The 21,981-nt window shown below is 46.0% G+C and overlaps 1 protein-coding gene across 12 annotated transcripts in view; it reads right to left on the bottom strand.

Moving 5' to 3' along the window:
• syngap1b (synaptic Ras GTPase activating protein 1b) overlaps positions 1–21,981 on the bottom strand; it is a 76,853-nt gene that overhangs the window by 20,869 nt on the left and 34,003 nt on the right. For 11 of the 12 annotated variants that reach the window (XM_019863727.1, XM_019863725.1, XM_019863728.1 and 8 more), the window contains exons 4-15: positions 10,509–10,600; positions 9,131–9,252; positions 8,787–8,940; positions 8,585–8,683; positions 6,084–6,323; positions 5,570–5,908; positions 5,070–5,214; positions 3,739–3,883; positions 2,646–2,882; positions 1,941–2,142; positions 813–1,009; positions 168–372 (exon numbers count right to left, since the gene is read on the bottom strand). In XM_019863727.1, the coding sequence (XP_019719286.1) occupies positions 168–372; positions 813–1,009; positions 1,941–2,142; positions 2,646–2,882; positions 3,739–3,883; positions 5,070–5,214; positions 5,570–5,908; positions 6,084–6,323; positions 8,585–8,683; positions 8,787–8,940; positions 9,131–9,252; positions 10,509–10,600 (2,177 nt within the window). Of the gene's footprint in view, positions 1–167; positions 373–812; positions 1,010–1,940; positions 2,143–2,645; positions 2,883–3,738; positions 3,884–5,069; positions 5,215–5,569; positions 5,909–6,083; positions 6,324–8,584; positions 8,684–8,786; positions 8,941–9,130; positions 9,253–10,508; positions 10,601–18,040; positions 19,019–21,981 lie in introns of those variants that run through there. The other variant, XM_019863737.1, reaches the window with a different exon arrangement.

Raw genomic sequence — 21,981 nt, 5'->3', positions numbered from 1 at the left:
TGTTTGTTTTTTGTTTTTTTTTTAATTTGCGAGAGATTATTATTATTTTTTTTAACGGGGGTTCACTGTAGACTTGGTCATGGGAGATTCCTTGGAGTATGAGCGGCATGCTGGTCATACTCATCTCCCAGGCCGATGGGATGGCGAGCGATTCCCACGCAACTCACCTTGCCGTCGGGTTCGGTGATGTCGGAGCTGCTGGTGCAGTAGGCTGGGCTGGAGCGGGCGAGGGGGGGCCGGGACATGTAGAACATGTCTTTAGACGACGCTCGGTGGAGGAGGTGCTCGCGTTCCTGAAAGCTCATCTGGGAGCGGGATGGCAACACCCCGCCGGTGGAGGTAGGCGAAGGCAGGCGGGTGACGTCCATGGAGCTGCGGTGTGGGTCAAATAAACACGTTAGGGTAGTTTTCAAAATCCAAACTGCTCCAGTGAGAGTTGAAGATCATGACTTGATGAAGTCAACAGAACCTCATTTCCCTCCAAAAGTAGATAAACAATACTGAAGGCACTAAACCGGATTCCCTAGAAATTCTGTTCCATTAAGTTGATGAATAGAGTGAATAAAGCCTGCCTCAAAATCCCCTGATTCTGCTTGTTCAAAAAAAACTACTTTTACCCCCCACCCCAAAAAACATGTTTTTGTTCAAACACAAGAAATCTGCCAAAAAAACGATTACAATTTGGCACAAAAGCGACATGAGAATTTGCCCCTCTACCCCCACAAAAAAATTGCACAAACTGTCACACCACAAAATTCTAAGCCTAGTTTATTGAAATGAAAAAAATGCCGCCATTCCTAGCTGCGCTATACCTGTTAAGGTCCCTCATGACAAGGTTGTGGAAGTCGGAGGAGGAGAGGCCCCGGTTGAAGGAGGGCCGGGAAAGGAGCCGCTCGGCCTGGACGCGCTCGGCCTGGTAGCTGGGTTGCCTCTGCAGGTGCGGGTTGCGTAATGCCATGCTGATGTCGTTCAGGAGGCGGGGCAGAGGGCCCAGTTTGATGATGGCGTCCTGCAGGCGACAAAATCATTTAATCGAAAATAGTCTCGGCTTCTCTCAGCACTCTTCACATGTATCGAACACACATCTGTACATTCTACTCATTTGTCAAAATAGACATGTTCACAAAATGTGACAAAACACATGATGAACGTGACAAAAAAGGAAAAAAAATTGACAAACATCAAAATGAGACATACGTGACAAAAAGGACGAGTTTGGAATTTAAAAAAAATACTATTTTGATCAACGTATTAAAAACAATGATCAACATGTGCCAACAATGAAAATTTGACAAACAGACCAAAATGTGACAAAATAAACGTGACACAAAAAGATTAATATGTGACAGAAAAACATTTCAGCAACAGTTTTAGATGTGACAAAAATGTCACAAAAAAATAACAATATGTGCAAAAAAATTACAATTAAAAGAAATTCACAAAAAAAAAAGAACATTACTAAAAATATACTTTGAAAACAGTTCAAAGAATAGAAAAACAAGTAAAAATGTGACAAAACAATGATCAATATAAGACAAACGGTTCAAAGTGTGACACAAAATAAAACATGACAAAATAATGTTAGAAAACAAATTTTGAGAAACGGATGAAAATACCACGAAACAAACAAAAATGTGAGAACATTTATCAGTATGAGACAAAAATAAAAAAACTGAACGAACGTATCAAACTGTGACACAAACCTCAATATTTGACCCCCCAAAAATCTGAATGTAACCACACAAAAATTTGTTTTTGACAAAAACATGAAAATGTGACAGGAACATAAATATGACAAAAATGTTTTTCAGTATTAGCACCAAAATAAAAGTGGAAGATTTGATGAATGATGAAAACAAGTCTTGCACGTATTGGACAAGACAATGAATGAAGTCAAGTTCAGGAGTTAAAGCCTTCCCGCTTGAGGTGCCGGCGGCTACCTTGCTGAGCTGGGCCATGACCTCCCAGAGGAGACTGTGGAGCACAGAGAGCTCCCGGCCCAGGTCGATGTAGCCCTCGAAGCCGCCAGCATTGGTGACGCTGTCCAGGTTGGAGATCTCGTAGAGGAACTGTTGCATGGAGCCCCACTCGAGCTCCACAAACTCGTTCATGAAGCACATGTACTCTTCCTTGTTGCCGAACCTGAACGGGGGCCGCCGTGTACATGTCGCTTCCGTTATCACTCGTGCACCGCTTACAAAACAGCCAAATATTTTTTGTTTTTTTTTATGGAAAAAAATTAAAATAAATAACAATAATCATTTGGCTGTTTTCTTCAAAATGCGGCTGTTTTTACCCTTTCAAGCAAAAAATCCATAAGCAAATACATAAAAATGACAAAAAAAGGCCTTTTCCCCCAGTGGATGAAAGGGTAGTTGCTGAGACCCCATCCAAAAAAATGTGCAAATCAAAAAATAAAAATCTCAATTTGACAGCAAAATACAAATATCACAAATCAAGATTTAAAAAATAAATCAATGAATGTAAAACAATCAAAACTAGATTTGACACCACAAAAAAAATTTTTAAATGGCTCGAGTGTAATCAAAATTTGACACCAAAATTTTGACAAAATCCCCAAAAAAACACAAAACATCAAAGGTCAGCCTTGAACTCCGGATACGCGGTGGTGAGTGTTGACCTACTTGGAGAAGTTGGCAAGGTTTTGCACCACTTTGGCGATGAGCGTGAGGGTGCGCGACGTCTGCTCGTCTGGATATTCCTGTGTCAGGTTGAAGAGTGACGGCGACATGATGGCAGGACACAGGAAGCGCAGGAAGAGGGACCCGCTGATCAGGCGTTCGGCAATGTCTTCGCGCCCGCGCTCGGCGCAGCGCACTCGCCACGATGCGAACACCTCCTTCAGCTCACGTGGGAACACGCTGGCAGGAAACGCGCACACAAAAAAGTTGTTATCAACATCAATAGACAAACGTATTTCAAATGAAACAAAACAAATGAAAATGTGACAAAATAAATAAATAAATAAAAAACACGATGCTTTTATTCGACTTGGGGCTTTGTCCCTTTCAGTCAGGGCTCGCCAGAACTAGTTACTCGCATGATCTGTTTGGCACAGTTTTTGCGCCGGCATGATCTGTTTGGCACAATTTTTGCGTCTGGTGCCCTTCTTGATGCAACCCACCCACCACAGTGGCTGAAAAATGACAAATAGCATCAAAGGTCTTGCCGAGGGACCCAACTGGATGCTGCTGATCACGGATCATGGCCTGGTGTGAAGTCAGGGTTACTACCCACTGAGCCATCCAGACCCCAACCAAAATTCAAAATGCAACTAAAGAAATGAAAATGTGAGGAAAAAGATTTGTGGCAAAAAATATTGAAAAAAAAGAATGTGGCAGATTTGACAAACTAATTTCAAATGTCCTCCAAAATTTGAAATGTGGCACAAAAATATGACCAAAACAGATGAATATGTAACCAAAAATACAACTGCATTCCAAATGTGATTAAAAAAAATGTTAAATGTGACGAAAAAAATAATATGACCAAAACAGATGAAAAAGTAATAAAAAGGAGACTGCAATCCAAAAGTGATAAAAAAATTAAATGTGACAAAAAAAGACAAAAAAGACAGACTGAAATTTGACAGTACGAACACGTGTCAAAAATCACCAAATATATGGTTAAAACAGCAAAAAAAAAAAAAAGCATCCACTTTTGTTGTGCGGTGGTCGGTGAATTGTGAAACATGTGATGTGATATTTGTGCGCTCACCAGTGGGAATTAACAATCTTGCAGAGGGCCAGCTCGCAGCACATTCTCAGGTTGGCCTGGTGGTCCGGCAGCACGGAGGGAGGCGTTCGCATGGGGTCCACCTCGCAGTTTTCCTCCGATTCGTACAAGGCGCGAATGAATTCCCCTGGGTATAAGAAACTGCAATTCTCAACAACGCATGCAACAATCCCTCAAACGGTGGCTGGAGGGATTTCTTTAGCTCAGTCGCGTTTAGATTTTATTTTTAAGTCATCTTTGACCTTATTTGGGAGGTTTAAAAAAAGTCCCAGTCGTGCCAGGTGACAATTTAAAGGAAGGCCTCTAATTGAGCGAGGTGCTTAGTCGTACACACGTTTGTTGATGATTGGTTGATGGTTACTGTCTCACCGAAAATAAAAGCTTATTTACTCAGTTACCGGCTGTGCCAGGTGTGAATTTGAAGGAAGACCTCGAATGGAGGGAGGTGTTTAGCGGTCCAAATGTCTGTGTGGAGCTTGACACACCGATGTCCATTGATTGGTCAATTAGCGGTGCTAATGCTAACTAATTCGCAACAAGAAAAAAAAAGGGTGGGTTTTTGTTTTTTCCCAAGCAACACTTGATGCCTGACTAATCTATTTGAGCAAATATGCTAAATAGCTCAAATGCCAACTGAATGTGTTTGCGTACAAAGCAACGAGTGAACAACAAAAGAGCACCTTAGTCTGGTTGTGTTCTTTGCGCCTCCGTTCCACCTCCCATCAAACATCTGCCACCTGTGCTGAGCTGTGATAATCGCCTAATTCAATTTGGGGTGAACCCCCGGGGCATAAGCGTGTAAAAATAGCACTGGACTCTGCTGGAAAATCTAATAAAAATCCCCACAAGTTGCCTCTCTGTCAGCCCCTGATAGGAAATGCCTCCTCCAATTAAAAGTTTGCACTATTTCCAAAATCAAGTTTACATGACAAGTGACACAGGCAAATTCGGGAAAAGCCCGCCTTAAAAGGCCAAGCAAACATAGCAGGCTGATGGCAGAGCAAAAATTCAGACACGGGGACAACTGGGAGCATGGAACTAGCCTTGTTAGCTTAGCACTAATGTTAGCATTTTGGCTAAAGGGCGAACACCAGTATGGCGCTGTTTTACATTTGACGCAGGGACAGCGCTTAGCTTGAAGCATACGAAGACGTGCCTGTTGATATTTGACCTAAGAAGGACTATACGGACAGACGCTTTATCAAAAGTCGCACCGTCATTGGAATGCCTCAACAAAGGTGAATTTTGAGTTTGTGATCGCATGTTTCGGCCCGCACGGCTCGGTGAGGAGAAGTTTGACGACATGTACGAACCGATGGCATCCTTGAGGTACTTGTGTCCGATGAGCTTGAGGTACTCTTCTATTGCTTTGGTGGCCAGAGTGTTCTCTCTGAAGATAAGGTGCTCCCGGTCTATGAATCTGTCCACCTCGCACATGGCCATGTCCGACAGGAAGTCCTGGACGCACCGAGTCAATCGCAGCAAAAGCATACTTTCCTCAGGCTAATGAGACATTCCATCAAACTTTCACATACTTTGTGAGATTTTGACATTGTTGCCGAGACTTCCGACATTTACTTTGACAGAGCTTATGAGACTTCAGTGGACATATCTTATGAAATTTCAACCTATCTTAGGAGATGTCATCATTTCTCGTGAGACCCTGACGTATCTCGTCAGATGTCAATTCGACTCGACTGTACAGGTACGGCTCTCATTTGACTTTGAATATATCTCCTGAGACAGCTCAATGAGTGACGCCATCCAAAAAGAAAACCGACAAATGGAGGGAAGCCTGGGAATCCCGGGGTACCTTAGCTTTTCCAGTGCTCTGCAGGATGTGCACCAGCGCACAGGCCACCTCCTCTTTGCTCTTGACGCTGAGTACGGGCTCCAAAACGGCGCACAGCGTGCGGTAGTTGTTGGTGACGTACTCCGCAAACTCCTTGTACAGCTCCATGGGCAAGATGTTCATGGTCTGGAAGCGGGACTTGAGGCGCAGCGAGGCGTTGATGATCTTGCCGCCGCCCCCCACGCCCGCCCCTTTGGTGAGGACACTGGGCTGGATGACCGGGTACCACTGCTCCACAAACTGACGCCCGGTGATGCTGGAGATGGGGATGCTCACCAGGCCTAAATAGGTGCTCTTTTCCTGGAGGGGAACAAAAGACAGATTCGGTCTTACGGTGAAAACAGGGAGGCGAGTCTCCTCACAAAACGAAGAAACGCAGCTCGCTTTGCCATGAAATCTCGTTGCCACCATCTCACAAAAGCCTCTGAACCAGGAAGTGGTCTTTTTTTTTTCCCACAGTCTCGTGCAGTCTCACCTTGCGTCTTTTCTTGTCCGTCTCCTTGTAGAGGTGCAGGCGTAGGTTTCGCACGGCGGGCAAGTTGTTGAACTCAAAGTGCTCCCCCCAGAAGACAGTGTCAGTGCGCGGCTTGCTGGTGGTGCGCGCGTACAGCATGTCGTCCAGGCACAGCTCGCAGTAGTATCGCTTCTTGGCGGGCAGCTCCCGCGCCTCGATGATCCACAGCTTGAGCACGTTGTCCACACGCCGACTGTTGTCCTGAAAGAGGGAGGAGGCGGCACGCTACACGCGGGGTACGAATGATGTCAGGCGAGGCCGTGAGACGGAGGTAGCACGACGGGAAGTGACTCACAAGACGAAGGGACGCACAATTGCCGAGACAGACGGCTCCATCACAAAAGACCCCGGGCTATTTCCAAACGCACGCCGGGCTATTTTTAAACACGCCGGGCTGAGTCAATTAGGCTCGAGTGTCATTTTTGTTGTTGTCAGCGTCTTTAGCACCGCGGACAAAAAAAAGCGTTGAAGTCTCACAAGATATAGCGGAGATTTACAAAATACATGTCTCACGAAATATGTTGAAGTGTCATTTGTCACAGTCTCACAAGATATGTCACGAGATACAGTGTGTCCACGTCACACGAGATATGTCAAAAACTCGTACATCACAGTCTTGTCAGATATGTCAAAGTTTCACACGCCAGCTCGTAGTGTCATGAAATATGCCCAAGTCTAAAAAAAAGTCACTTGGCGTCTTCATATATACAGTCATACCTCGGTTTTCGACCATAATCCGTTCCAGAAGGCTGTTCGAAAATCGATTTGTTCGAAAACCGAAACCATACTCTTTAAAAAAAAAAAACTTTATTGAACGCGTCTGTTCACAATGGAACGCTATACGAGGAAGCGTCACTTCCTCATGTAAGGAAGGCGAGAGCAGTCAAGTGATGAATTCAAGTGCGCTCAGTTTGTTCGAGAACCGAAATTCGGTCGTCATCCGAGGCATAAAAAACCCGAAATTTTTGGTCGAAAACCGATTTGGTCGAGAACAGAGACGTTTGTCAAAGGGCCATTGAGATATGACGATGTCTCACAAGATTGTTGAAGTCTCATGAAATATGTCAAAATCTCACAAGATACACCGAGGTCTCATGAGCTACTTTAAGGTCCGATGAGACCCATCAAAGTCCAAAACGAGATCTGCGGCGATCACGATATATGACAAAGTCTCACGAGATACGTGGATGTCAACAAGGTGGCCCTGGGATATTTTTGAACAGGCGGGGCCGAGTCACGTCCATTAGGCACAAATGCCGTTGTTGTTGTTGTTGTGGTTGTTAGCGCCCCTCGAGGGCATCGCCGTCATTCGCACTCGGGCCATTAGTTTGCGCTTTTCGCTGTAATTGAGAATTAATAATTAATCGTTTGAAAGGAGGCGGCCATCTGCTCGCTCACGCTGCTCGCCTAATTACTGCACTCGTAAGGCCACAAGAACATCGTCATATAATCATAAAAAAATCTTTTTCAATATGTTATTTAAATTGCAATTTCTAAAAGTTTATAAATACTGTATAGATGTAATAGACAAGATATTTACTTTTCTAATTCAGTTTTTGCTGTACATCTTATTTACATGCAATGCTTGATCGAGTTTATGCATTTCATTAATTGTATATCATTATTATTTGGAGGAAGGACACTCATGTGGATGATTTCCGAGTCGCCTCATTCCTAAGGAAGAGAAATATAATAATTAAATATAGCATTTGGGTTTTTTGCTGTATTTTTAACAATGATTGCATCATAATTATTTTTTTCATTTTGGGTCATTTTAACATTGACAGTATTCGTAGCTTGTCCCTATGCGGTCACGAGCTGAGAGCAGCTGTACACCTCATGTGACGGGCGGACGTGTCGAGCTGAATACAATATCCATCGATGTATCTTCTTAAGAGGCTGCACCAATACAATTCAAGCTGTTTGTCTTTGCTGTGACTCTCAGCTCTGCTTGGGATCTGACTGATGTTTGCCCGTGTGCGTGCGTGCGTGTGTGTGTGTGAGCCAGGACCCCCACGGACAGAACATCTGGATGGCTGGCTCGGTTACACCTGACTAATGATTCCGGTGGTCTCTTTCCATCAAAGAAAGCCTTTTTTTTTTTTCTTTTGGAAATTATCAAGCATGACTCTTTTCGTAGCATAGATGTTGTTTTTTCTTTGTTTTTGTGATGCTAAAACCAGTTTTGGCAAAGAGGCACAGTGTGATGAGAGCCATAGAACAGGACAGAGGACGAGTGAAACAGTGAGCCAAGTTGAACCAGCGAGCTTCCGCTCCGTTCTTGACCATGTTTATCAGGAAGATGGAGATCACGCACAGGAAATGGAGCTCGGATGGACCACAAAACAAGAACAGCAACGGGGTGGGACAGGGCGAGGCGCGAGAGAGGCACACACATACACACAGATCAGACGGTGTTGCCATTCGTTCCGTTGGTTGGGTCTTTCGTTGCCTCCCCTCACCTTGTTGGGCTTGACGGCTCTCTGCAGGTTCTCGATCCATTTGTCTCTCTCGGCCGCCGAGCGACACGCAAAACACTTGGTTCCTGATGCCGTGGTCACCTGAGGCGCCCCCCACCCCCACCCAAAATAGTTAGTTACCATAGCGACGGCGAGCACCGGAGGGGCCCGCGGCGACATGTGGACGGCGAGCAGGCGGGCTCACCTCAAAGCAATACTCTTGTCCCAGGATGCTGGAGTGGACGGGCTTGATGACGGCATCCTCGTCCAGCGTGAGGTCCAGGGCCTCGGCCGCGCTGCTGGGCGACAGCAGCGACTCGTGCGAGTGCGACTCTTTGAAGCTTTGCATCAAGCGCGTCCTGCCAGGCGTAAGAAGCCAAGTGAGCGGGGGTGGGAATGGCATCGCTCATGAATCGCAGCGTGTAACATTCTTGGTACAAAGTGCACTGATTTCATATTGATTGATTTCAGAGTGTGGTGATAAGGGTTGGAGTTACGGCTAAGTGTTCAATGTGGTGAAAGTGTTCAATGAGGTCAGGCGACACTGACCTGTCCTGGTCGGCACTGCGGAAGCGAGGCAGGATCATGTGTCGGAAGCTGCTGGTTCGATCCAGTTTGGGCTGACTCTTGGCCCTCTTGATTGAGCCCTTCAACCTCCTGCTCAGGAAACTCTACACACACCAACGAAACCATCAGGGATGGGAAAAAGAACAAGGTGATGTCAACGCACAGGTGGGCGCAGTGCGCCAATACGGCCTGCGGTGGGCAGCAGCGTGCCCAAGAGCGGAAAGCAACACATCCAAGTCAACACATCAGAACAGGAAATAATGCGCTCAGCAGAGAGGGTAGATAGCTTGTTGCAGTTTTTCTTGGCTAACATTTCCTATTATATTCTCAATCTTTTACCTTGTTAAAACCTTTTTTTTTTAAATAAATAAATTTAAACAGTTAACCCCCTGCGCCGCCCTATGGTGTGGTTTATGTTCCAGACCCACCCACCGGCATTATTCGCAATACAGAAATACCCTACTCAAACACTCCCTTGGTATGTTTTAACATCATTTATGGTACTAATTGTTTTTCAGGTTTTGAAACATACTTTTAAAGTACCGCAAACGCATTTAAATATATACAGCCGTCACTTTCTGTAGGTGTAAAAAGCAGGACTGAAGGGGATTGAGAGTCAAGATTATCCAGCAAAAACTAGGCTGGGCTTGAAATACTTCCTGTTTTCTTGTTTCTTTTACATTGTGTCAAATAAAATAGGATAAAATAAAAAGCAATTGGACAGGGCTTACTGCATACATTCATTAAATAAATCCGCTAATTAATGGGTAACAAGAATTTTTTTCACGCTAACATCAGAATCGACATTGGGATAAAAAAAAAAAAAATCCATATTGGTTGGGCCATACTGTTAAGATACTTTTACTCAAGCAGTGATTTCAAGTACTTTCTACAAGACTGCTTGGTTGCATAACATTAACATTTCACGCGACCCTACCAAGGTCATACACGGTTAGTCGAGCATGATTATCCCCGTCAGGGTCGGTGGGTGTCCACATACCTCCACCGGGGGTAGTGTTGCAATTAGGCTTCCTCCTGCCACAGGACTCCAAGCGGCGGCCCTGCAGGCTCCGCCCCAGTATTGGAAGGGGTGGGAGGAGGAGGGCGAGCGGGGCAAGGGGAGCGACAAGCAAGGCGAGAGGGGAAGCGAGCGGGACAGGGGGGGCGCGCCGCCACCCTTCTTGGCACCCTTGGGGTCGCGTCGCCCCCGCTGAGGCGGAGCGAGGATGGGCGACGCGGCAAGGGAGAGCGGGAAGGGTGGAGGCGGCGGGGTGCCGCCGGCCCGCCTGCCCCATTCGTGGGCGGCGGCGCGGAGGGGCGCAAGGGGCAGCGAGAGGGAACAGGTGGTGGGGTTACTCACGGATTGTCGGAAGGGTTGAAGGGGGGCGCTGGGGGGAAGGTCCATGCTGGGCTGTTTCCCCGTGGCTATGCTCTTCCGCCGAGGTCGGTGATCTGGTGGGACACCAGATCAAGGAAGACGTTAGCAAGTTTGTCGTTTTTCAATCAGTTCCCCACCCGCAGCGCTGATTTACGAACTATAATCATGACAATAATAATCATCATCGTCATCATCATAATAATACGCTCCATGAATTGATTTGTACAAGGTGTTTGATGGTCGCCCTTGTCCTAATTCTCAAAGCAATACATGTTCGCCAGGCTCAGAATCTGTCCGCCTGTTTCCTGAACAAATTCACCAAAACGGCATTCGACCAGCCGCGCCGCTATTTGAACCTGATCCTAACTGGAGGCCAACTTTCTACCAGCAAATGGTCATGGCGCTGGGCATATCTTCAAGGACTCACCCCGGCAATGTTGGGACAGCCAGCACATTGCCCTCTGCTATCAACTTTATACGAACTTGTCTGTGTTTTCTTCAAGTGATCGTAGAAGCAAAGTGGGCGGGCCTTAATATGTGACCCTGAACAGTCTAAGGACACAAGTTTAATTCTTAGTGTTACGGTTTGAAAGACGCTAAAGAGACAATGATTATTATTATTGTAGAAAAATTTGACATGATCACTTCAAAGGTGAAAAGCATTCAACTGAACCTATGCCAGCTGTTTAAATTGTCAGCTGAGAAACAAAAAACAATACTTTCACGAAAAACTTCATTAACCCTTTCATGCAGCCAGTAAGATGATAACATGACAAGCTGTCCACTGTGGTTACCGCTATACCTGAAAGGGTTAATGAGCCAATGATTCCGAAGGCAGTGGCTACAACATCAGGTTTTTTTTTTTTGTGGACTGTTTAGTCAACTGTATAAAAATTCATATTTTTCTGCTTAGGAAGTTGAAAATGATTAAATGATTCCCAAAACAGTCCAGCTCTGCTTTAGCCAGCATACTCCATTTTCTGTGCGCCCTCCACACATGTTCAGTCCCTATGCATCCCTCTTTCCATCCATCCTGGATGTTTTTCATTCAGCTGTCCAAATGGTTTTCTTTCAGCTGCCACTCTCTCTCTTTCTCCATTTCTTTTGTGTCAATTCTCTGCAGCCCACGCCAGAGAGTTAAAAAAAAAAAAAAAAAACAACAGCAGCAGCAGCAGGCGAGACATGCAGCCAGTGGCTCTTTGTCGAAAAAGTACGAGTCGGAGGCCACCAAGGGAGGCAATGAAAAGTGACCTTAAGAGAAAAGGAGTCCAAGAATCAGTAAAAGGTGTCCAGGAGTGCACCTGCGCAGGTGCGAGGCTGGCACAAGGCCCTGCTTGCGCCTACGCCGGCGTACATACGCGCCCTTCTTTTCATCTGGCCAACCGAGCAGTTACTTATCAAGAGAATATTCTTGACACTCAATTCGCATCGTCTTCCAAATGATGATGCAAATGATATTTTTTTCCAAGTCATCGGCCATTAGAGAATAACGCGACTGTTTTTGAACAAGCCTCCCCATCACAACAATAATTTGTTTGCAAAATAAATAAACTGCACTGTTCCGAATCATTACATTTGATAGGTTATAAAGAACTGAAAATAGCCATTTGGTGAGCTTGCAGCATATTTACTGAAAACAAAAGCTCAGTCAATCACAAACATCTCAACGGGTCAAGTTCCAGGTGGAGAGAGGACGACCCCTGTTTGATTGCAGCTTCACAATTCTTGAACTTATGATTTAGGGGAGGGGGCGGGGAGGGGGTGGGGGGGGTGAAGATTTTCTGCTTGAATTAGTCGGGAACTACCTCCCACCCTGAGAATCTTATTCTCCCCTCACTCTGTCTTTAATCGTGCTCGATATTATTACGTATTGATTTTACACAAATGAGTACGATTTGCTCAAAGTGAGCCACTGTCCGTGGTCCTGAAATGCGGCTGCCCCAATTGTCTCAGTCGCGTGTCCGCCTGCTGCTTCATCATCATGCAACAGCTGGAACTGACAATTATTTTTTAAGCCTCACATGCACCCTGTAACGTGATAACATGATAAGCTGTCCACTGTAGTAACCGCTGTCCCTGAAAGGGTTAATAATCAATGCATCTGTTGATTATTTTTCGAGTCATTTCTGAATCAGAATATACAAAAAAATATATACACCAGGGAATTATTTCAGATCAACAAACATAAAAGCAACAATGATTCAGTCCGTCTGGTTTATTCCATCAACAGCCTTCGGAAAAATCCGCAAAATTGTTGGTCGTTGAAGTTCCCCGTGTGATAATTGAAGTTGAAAGCGACAGCTGCCTCTCAAGACGTCCTTGCAGCGCAACAAGTTCCCAGCTGAGCATAAACGTGGGAATTATCTGCTTTCAAACCCCAGGCCGGCAACTGAGGTGCCTTAAGCGGCAATTGCATATGTGTAATTAATGCCGTGTTTCTTTTCAGACTCAATGCTGCTATTAAGCGCAGCATTGTCCTTGCCAGCCGGACAGACGGCAAGCTTTCACGCCCACGCGCCGCCCGCCACGTCCAATTACCGCTGACATTTTTGCCTTTTTAACGGCGCCTTATTTGGAGTGGAATTTAGAAAAAAAAAAAAGAGGAAGAAAATTGCTCCAGTGGTTAGAGAATCAGTGAAGAGCCCAGGTGATAGGCGACTTGCGCACCCTCGTTTGAACTCGGCAAGCACAAAGTACACCTCACCCTGCTCCTGAAAAAACACTCTTTGAACATCACACAGTGTTCCAGTTCCCTTCCGTGCACAATGTGGATGAATGTGCATTCCCCTTTTTACTTGACCTTGATGAGCACCTTAATAGTCAGAGCAAATTAGTCCGAGACATTATGTAGTCCTTTCATGGGAAGTGCCAACATGCTCCATTTTGTTGCATTTTCTGCTCAGGTTGTCATGGCAACACTCGATTGATATCAGGCAGATGGCTTGTTTTCAACAATGCGATGCGCCTCAAGAAGATGGTGGCCTGCGTATGATCACAGGTGGCGCAACGCACTCTACAATGATGGGCGGCATCGTGGAACACCGTCCGCAAAAGTGGCAAAGATGCTGCAAAAGACTCCACAAAGACTTGCCGTAACACACTCCACAAAGATGGTGGACCCACACGACACACTCGTCAACAAGTTTGGTGTAAATGCCACCAAATATTCCACAAAGATGGCTGACTTGCGAAAAACACACAAACTTGCCGTAAAAAATTCCACTTGGTCAACGTGATTCGACGTGGCAACGCACAGCACCAAAATGGCGGCCATTCTTGCAACGCTGGTATAGCAGCGGTTCAAAAGGCTCCACAAAGATGGCCGATATGCAGTCGTACTTTACCCTCCAACCTGCTTCCAAGCTGCCTATCTACATGTATCATTGACGATAAAAGACGTTCTCTTCTCTTCTCCATCCCGTCCGTCTGTCTACCTGTTGTACCCGTTCGCGCCATTACATAAGTGCCGTTTGCAAGACGAGGTGACGCCTCCAGAAACGGAAAAAGCGGTCCTTTGATGAGACTCGGTCTGGCCCGGGGTGGTAGACGAGGAAGACGAGTAAGAGGAGGGTGTTGCTATTCAAGCCAGCAGACAAGTTGGCCTCTTTGATTTAGCGAATCCATGAATCATTGACGCTGGCGAAGAGCGCGAGACCCCGCTGGCCTTGTTGTTCTTCCAAAGATGGTGAACTTGATTTGGTGTTTCTCAGAGAGGAGAATCACTCAAAAGCGTTTTCATGTATATTCCGCGACTGACATTTATGCAGTGCTATCATTTATATTCTCCGCCTACTGAGCAAAAGTTAAATGTGTTTTGTTCTTTTTTTTTTGTGCTGCTTCATAAAGTTCCAATGTAATATTGCATTCTGTCAGGCTGTCTGTGGTTGCACTACATACGTCTTCTGCCAACTGAATCACCTTTTTTTTTTTTTTTTTTTTTTTTTTTGATGGTGGCGGCAACACACTTCACAAAAATCGTCAGCAGCACAGTGCACAAATATTGTGGACGTGGCATGATGGAAATGACCACAAAAACGGTGGACAGTTATGCGGCAGACACAGCTCGACTCACTTAATTAATAAAGATGGCAAACATTATTGCAAAACACTCCACTGAGACGGCATAGGTTGGGGGAAACAGCTTCCACAAAGATGTCAGACCTTCCCTCACCAAAGTCAACAAAAATGGCGCTTGTGCGGCGACAAACCCAACAAAGATGGCAGACACGGCTCAACAAATTCCACAAACATAGCAGATGCGGCTTAATATGTTCAGCAAAGATGGCAGACATGATTTCATAGAGATGTGGGACTGTTGCGACACACTCCACAAATATGGTGGATACGCTGTAACGCACTCCACAAAGATAGCAGAAACTGCTCTGAAAATATTCATCCAAGATGGCGGACATGTTGGATAGGCAAGAACAAACCCCACAAAGATGGCGGACATATCTCAACACGCTACGAAGATGGCAGACACGGCTCAACACATTGAACAGAGATGGCGGCCGAAGTTCCGTAACACACCGAGAAGACAGGAGCCCCTGTCGTTTGATCCCATTTGGCCGTGGCGTCTTGGAGGCAAGAGTCGGGAGGCTCCCAGCTGGGATATTTCCATCCTTTCCCGGCGTCTTGAAGGCGGCATCACAGCACAAGCGGCCTGGACGCTGCGTTCAAACGCTCCGGAAAACGTGCGAAACCGCCACGCTTGGGTGTTTATGCAAATGCTCTGCCAAGCGAGAGCCGGGGACGGCTGAAGAGGGAAACGTGTGGGAGGCCAACGGCTTCCGGCTCAAACCCTTCGAGGGAGCCGGGGGAGGGACGCACTTACATCGAGTGGGAGGGAGACGCGGGAGGAAAAAAAAGTGGAGAGGATGTTTGTTTCGGGCTTCTAAGCTAAGATCTGGTTTGGTTGTGTAGGAGGAACTGGGACTGAAGACGGCAGTGGTGTCAGGTAGGGCGAGAACAAAAACCAGACAAAATTCAGTCTGGTACGCTTTTATCACAGTGGACGGGTGGGGAAGGGGCTGCGCTCCAGGCAGAGATGAAGGCTGGAGAGCTGGTGGGTGGCTTAATGGCGTCCAAACGCTCAGCATTTTTTTTTTTTTTTGTGTGTGTGGTTATGGTAGAATGCTAACCTTAACCCTCACCAAATGTATCCAAATCCGGACCCGAACAAATTTACAATAGACCAAACCAAATCTAACCTCCGACCCAACGCCTGAGTGAAACGCTCACCCATCCAAACCTAACCTAACATATCCAAAGAAAAGCCGAAACGTAAACAAATGTTAGTGAACCGAACACGGCCGAACAAAACATCACTAGACTTAATCCATTTGTAACCGCACCAGAACAAATCTTATTCCACTCCCGGGTCAAATTTAATTCAACACAACCAAAGCAGGCGGCCCGGTGGGACCAGTGTTTAGCGCATTGACCTCAGATTGCAGAGGCACCGGGTTCGATTCCGGCTCCGGCCTTCCTGTGTGGAGTTTGCATGTTCTCGCCGGTTTTCCCTGGGTACTTTAGTTTCCTCCCACCTTCCTAAAACACGCATGGGAGGCTGACTGAACACTCCAAATTGTCCCTGGGTGTGAGCGTGGGCGCGGATGGTTGTTCGTTTCTGTGTGCCCTGCGATTGGCTGGCAATCGGTTCAGGGTGTCCCCCGCCTACTGCCCGAAGATGGCTGGGATGGGCTCCAGCACCCCGCGCGACCCTTGTGAGGATAAAGCGGATCGGAAAATGGATGAATGGATGGACAACCAAAGTAACTTTTAACATAACGTTACTTACACAAACATGAGAAAACCTAATATATCCAAGCTAAGCCTAACACATCCCCAGCCAAACCTAACGAAACCCTTCCTCTAACCAAATCAAACCGAACGCATCCAAATTTAACTGTAGCAAGGCCTAAACATCAAGAAATATCATTGACTGCAACCTCATCTTACGTGAGAGCTGGAGGCTGCACACTTAGCGGGTCTCCTAACAGCATGGAGGCGATCGGGCCATTTTTTTTCTCCCCCTGATTTGCGGTTGTTGTGATAGAACACCGAGCGGTTCCCCACCCTACTTGAAAAATACTCAACCGCCGATTGGAGCGCAGTCGCATCCGCAGCCATCAATCGCACGCTCGGCCGCGTGGGCCCGGTGCAGCTGCTACTGCTGCTGCTGCCGCCGCCGCACTAAAAGCCTACAAAAGATGCTCCCGTCAACTTTTGATGAATTGAAGGACTGTCAACAGGTCGGCTGTGGGAAAAGGTCATTAAAGCTGAAAAAAAAGACAAACTGGTGGACTGAGGCAAACGCCGGCGGAAAAGTGGCCCAAGTGATTTGCACGGCAGTTGTTGCGACACTTTGGTTCTCCTAATTAATCATGCAAAAAAAAAAAAAAAAAATAGGTCACAAGTAGCAGAGTGCAGGTTGCACCAAATGGATTACACACACACACACACACACACACACACACACAAACCGAATCCTTGAGCTAAATTGAGTTCGGAAGGGCGTCCGCTGGGCAAAGGCAAGTTTTGCAAACTGCAACCGTACCAAACTACCCGAACCAAAACTTCAGCAAACCATACCAGGACCAAACTCCACCGAACCAACCGGGGCAGTTTAAAAAAAAAAACATGTTCAGAAGGTTATTCTATGTTCTATATTCCACTCATTTTGCTTGTTTGTTTTTGTTTTCAATGATTCACTGGCCGTGTTGTGTTTTGAGCCGGCTGTTGTCCTGCCTGGAGCGCCTGAAGACAAACGCGTTCTCTGGGCAGCAATGCGGTTCCAACAGCAGCTCTAATTTTGGACCAAGCGCCGGCTCCCCACCGGGAACACGTTGCCACGGAAGAGCGGCTAGAGGTGACGTCGGACAAAAAAACGTAAAAACTTTTCTGCATTCAATGAAGGTCACCTCTCAGTACCGCATAGTCACGGTAGCTTTTGAAGATATGTGCCGTTCATCGCAATTAAGTATATAAATGCACCCCCCCCCCCAAAAAAAAGAGAATGGTAACATGCAAGGTTTAAAAATTAAAGATAAGCAACACAACAGTCATATCATCTCAACTTATCTGCTGCATGTTATGAAGCCTTCAAGAAGACAAGAAAATCATACACTAAATGGGGACTGGATTTGCTCCATCAAGGGTGACGTCTTCTCTCATGATCATGACACACTTCCTACAACCTACCACAATGCCAACCCTGTGTGTGAGGTTACTAAATGCGTGTGAGTTCCACAACGGTGGCATTCCTGTCCCACAGAATTGACGTTGCAAGCCCGTATTCACAACTCAAAAGCTGTGCTGAGCTCAAATCCAAAGTGATGCGAGGTCAACCTCTACAGAGATCTTTTGATCATTACATCTCTGAATTTGATATACAAGATGGGCGAGACTCTCTTTAACGCCTACCCACGGAAAAAAAAAGAAAAGAAAAACGCAACATTTTTCGACAGTAGTAAAAAAGTAATATTGAAACTGTATGGTCAAAATAATTTTACCTACAAATCTGCTGGCATTTGTTTTGATACCTTGACTGCCTTATTCCACTGTTGGCAGTAATTCCAAAGTTTGCGTTGATATTCCAACAAGCGTGTCCAACACGTGATCGGTTGACGCATCCGCTCCTAATCCGGTATCAAAAAACGGCAACGTGCATTCCGTCACGAAATCAAAACTCTCCAGCTTCCAAGGCACAAAAAAAAAAAAAAAAAAAGTCAATCTGGATGATTGCAATTATTCTGTGGCTGCGAGTAGCACAATATAATCAGACTCCTTCCACAGACAAGACAAGAGAGGACTGAGAGAGTTCAAGAGGAGAAGAACAAGTGCCGTACAAGTTTTTCTGTTCTATGGGAGAGATTTAAGAAAGAATTCTGACAAAGTGGTGCAGGTGGACATGACGGGACAGGACAGGAAGTGCATTCCCAGCCAGCCTCCAAAAAGGTGACCCCAAAGTGGCTCCGTGACTAGAGCTCCTCCTCTTTTTTTCACTTTCCTTCTTTTTAAGTAGGCCACTGTTCATTATGTGCACGCATCTCTCTCATCAGCATTCGGGGAGAGAAACAAATACAGACGTTAGAAGAGCAGGACGACAACGAGGAGTAAGAGGAGGAGGATGCGCGGCTGCTGCGTTTGGCCCTCCGTCGCCGCCTTCCACAGCGCCTCCTCGTGGCATCTGGCTGAGCTCCCCCTGCGGGGGGGGCAGACGGACCGTCCGCCGAGGTGGCTCATCCTTCGGACGGGCCAAAGTAGAAGGACGGCTGGCTGGCCGACGTGTGCACCACCACAACGCCGAAAACAAACAACCAAGCAAAGCTCGTCCTCCGCCGGGCGGGTTTAGTCCCTCGGCTTGGCTGGCGAGCGGCGCGCGCTCCTCGAGGAATGCGCCTGTGTGCTGCCGAGGCCGGCTCGTCGTCTGCCAACAGCCCGCCGCGTGGTCGTGGAACGCATCCTGCCTGAACGGGTCAACTACGGCGCTACAGCCGCTCTCTCACTCTCTGGAGCGTGCGCTCCCTCTCTATTTCTCTCTCGCTCTTTCTGGGCGTGCGAGCGTGTGTGCGCGCAAAAAGGAGGCGGAGTTGGTTGCATTCCCGCTGGGACCAAACTGCTTTGCTTACTTCCCAGCCTCCATTTCTATCCCCTTCCCGACCAATTTGCAAATTGACATTTTTCTCAAAAGAAAAAAAAAAAAACATCAGGAAAATTTAACCACCCAAAGGACGTTATGAACGCAGAATGCTCATTTCTACATTCGATCACAATCGCTCATTTTTAATTTCTAGTTGCATTCTAAAATCCATACCAAATATGTTATTGGATTGAATTGTTAAAAAAAATGCTTTGGTGGAGCTTGAAAGAAGTGTCACAGCTAAACGACTCGCTTCGATGCGTTTCCATGACGACGACTTTTTAACTTCATGGCTCTGTGTCGGGAGTCATGCACTCCTTCTCTATTTAGTACTCACCCCTGAGGCAGTTTTCAAATCCATTTTAAATATCCCTATCTATAAAGATTTGTGTGTACAGACTCTGAATTGCTCCCGATTTTTGTACAGGTCATGCGCTACGTAGCTGATGCTCAGGCTGAAATGATGAATTAAATAACAGCTAAAACAGGCAACCAAATCCAACAAAATAAGTGGCTGTCTTATTATTATCTCCTGCACTTAATCAACTTCCAATTCCGTCTCCCTCACGGCCGGGGTCATTTTTGTTGTTGTGAGTGTAGGGGACACAAAAAAAAAAAGTTACTTTATTCATGAGATTTTTTTCAAATTAATCAGCCATCAGCTTCTCTTCCGACCAAATATTGGCATGCATGGGCCTCAAAAAATGTGACGTCACGGTGACTCTTCTGCTAACTCACGTGGCGTTCCGTCAGCACGACAAAAAGTGGCGAGGTAGAAGATGGGGAGTGACCCCAGCCCCAACATCGCCCATTTGCTGACGTAGCGCGGCGAGGGCCGTCATGGCGGCGTCAAGGCGGCTAAAAATAACATTTGCGTGGCCACAAGCCTCGGTCCCGTCACAGATTTGCTGGTATCGGGCTAACATTCTCCTTCTCTCACTGTGTATGTGTGTGTGTGTGTGTGTGTGTGTGTGTGTGTGTGTGTGTGTGTGTGTGTGTGTGTGGCTCACTCTTCACACCGTGTGACTCCTCTGTCATTATTTCCATGGTTACCATTAAGTCTGCTGTACTAGCAAGCATCGCCCTCGCTCTCTTTTATGTGCGCAAGCTGCTTAAAAAAAGACCAAAAAATAAATAAATAAAATGACGGTGTTCATAAGGACGATGATGTACTAGATCAGAAAGAAAATACAAAAAAGGGTTAGCAGCACCTGAAGCTAGACCCCCTTCCACTGAAATATTGCCGTCCGCAGCAACAAAATCAATTCCAGCTCAAGGCAACCGGAACAAGTTCCCACATGTGAAAGAAGTCGAGTGACAGCGAGTGCGCTAACTTGGCTAGCCGGTGGAATCTCACTCCATTCAGTTATCGACAGTTTTTTGAAAAGACAAACGGAGTATGTTTTCCCCAGTGACATCTTCATCCCAAAAGAGACACTCCAGACCAACCATTCTCTCGACAATCACAAATGCTAACTGCAAAACTGAAAGCTAGCAGGACCCGAGGCTCCAAGCTAAACTTTTTAACATTCAAATGTGAAAGCCAGTTGTGACAATTGATTCTCGTGGAGAAAGTGCAGTAGGACCATGGCGGCATTTCGTCGCAATTTGTGCGTTAATTTTTGGCTGTTCTTGGGAACCCCACTCTCTTCACATTTCACAAAAACAAATTCAACTTGACAAAATCAACTCCACCAAAGTGGAGAACATTGATCGAGCAAAAGGTCGAGCTTGTGAAGGAAGGGTTTTAAAATTGGGGATTTGAAAGTGTCCTTGTTAAAAAAAACATGCCTGAAAAATCAAACACCTTACCCTTGAGAAATGCTTTGGAAAAAACCTCACCTCTTTTTTGGCAGGGTCGGTCACATTTTAAGACTATTTCGATTTTGGGGAGTCCTAAATTGAATGCCTTACCTCAAATAGCTGCTTGGTAAACTCCGCAACTGACTAAATTACTTTTGGGGCGAGAGCCAACCTTGTTAAGACCGCATTAGAATACGTTGTGGATTTTACTAAGTGTCATTTACTATTTTGGGAACTAAGAGAAAAAAAGGACAGAAAATACAAGTGCCTTACCCTTGAGAGATGGCTCATACGCTTTGCAGTTGGGTAAATAAACTGCCTCCACAGGGTTTGGGCCAACCTTGAAAGTTGGTAATTTAACACTTTTTGGATTTACATAAATGCCATTATTGTTTGGTGCGGGAATTGTGGGGGGCAACATAATCTATAAATGCCTTACCCCAAATCGATGCCTGGCAAACTTTGCAGCTGAATAATTCAGACCAAGGCAATTATTTAGAACGAGGCAACATTTTCAGACTTTTTGGATCTAATTTAATTATTTGTGAGCAGAAAAAAAAACTACTGAAACTGTTCATGCCTTACCCCAAATACATGCTGCTGTCAATCAAAAGTGCTTCACATTGCAGTGTGTGGAGGTCCCTAATATTGTGTCCCGTAGGCCTTTCTTATCCGGCAGAGTGCAAGGATAGCACTGCTGCTGCTTTCAAAGAGAGCGAGTGAGAGAGAGAGAGAGTTTCAAATGTCCTTACAGTGCAGAAATGACCTCCATGCATACACACATACACACACACACGCACACACACACACACACACACACACACACACACACACAGACCACGCATGAATTCGGTGTGCCTTGAGGTGACAGCTTCGCACTGAGTTGCTGTGTTGGCCTGACAACTGCTGCCTTCCTCTTTTCATCCTCATCATCTTCACCCTCTTTAATTTAGTACAAACTGGAACATCTAATGGCTACACACACACACACACACACACACACACACA

The sequence above is a fragment of the Hippocampus comes genome, unplaced genomic scaffold (assembly GCF_001891065.2).
Source record: "Hippocampus comes isolate QL1 unplaced genomic scaffold, H_comes_QL1_v1.1 scaffold249, whole genome shotgun sequence".
NCBI classification, from domain to species: Eukaryota; Metazoa; Chordata; class Actinopteri; order Syngnathiformes; family Syngnathidae; genus Hippocampus; species Hippocampus comes.
This window is presented reverse-complemented; position numbering and strand designations above follow the sequence as displayed.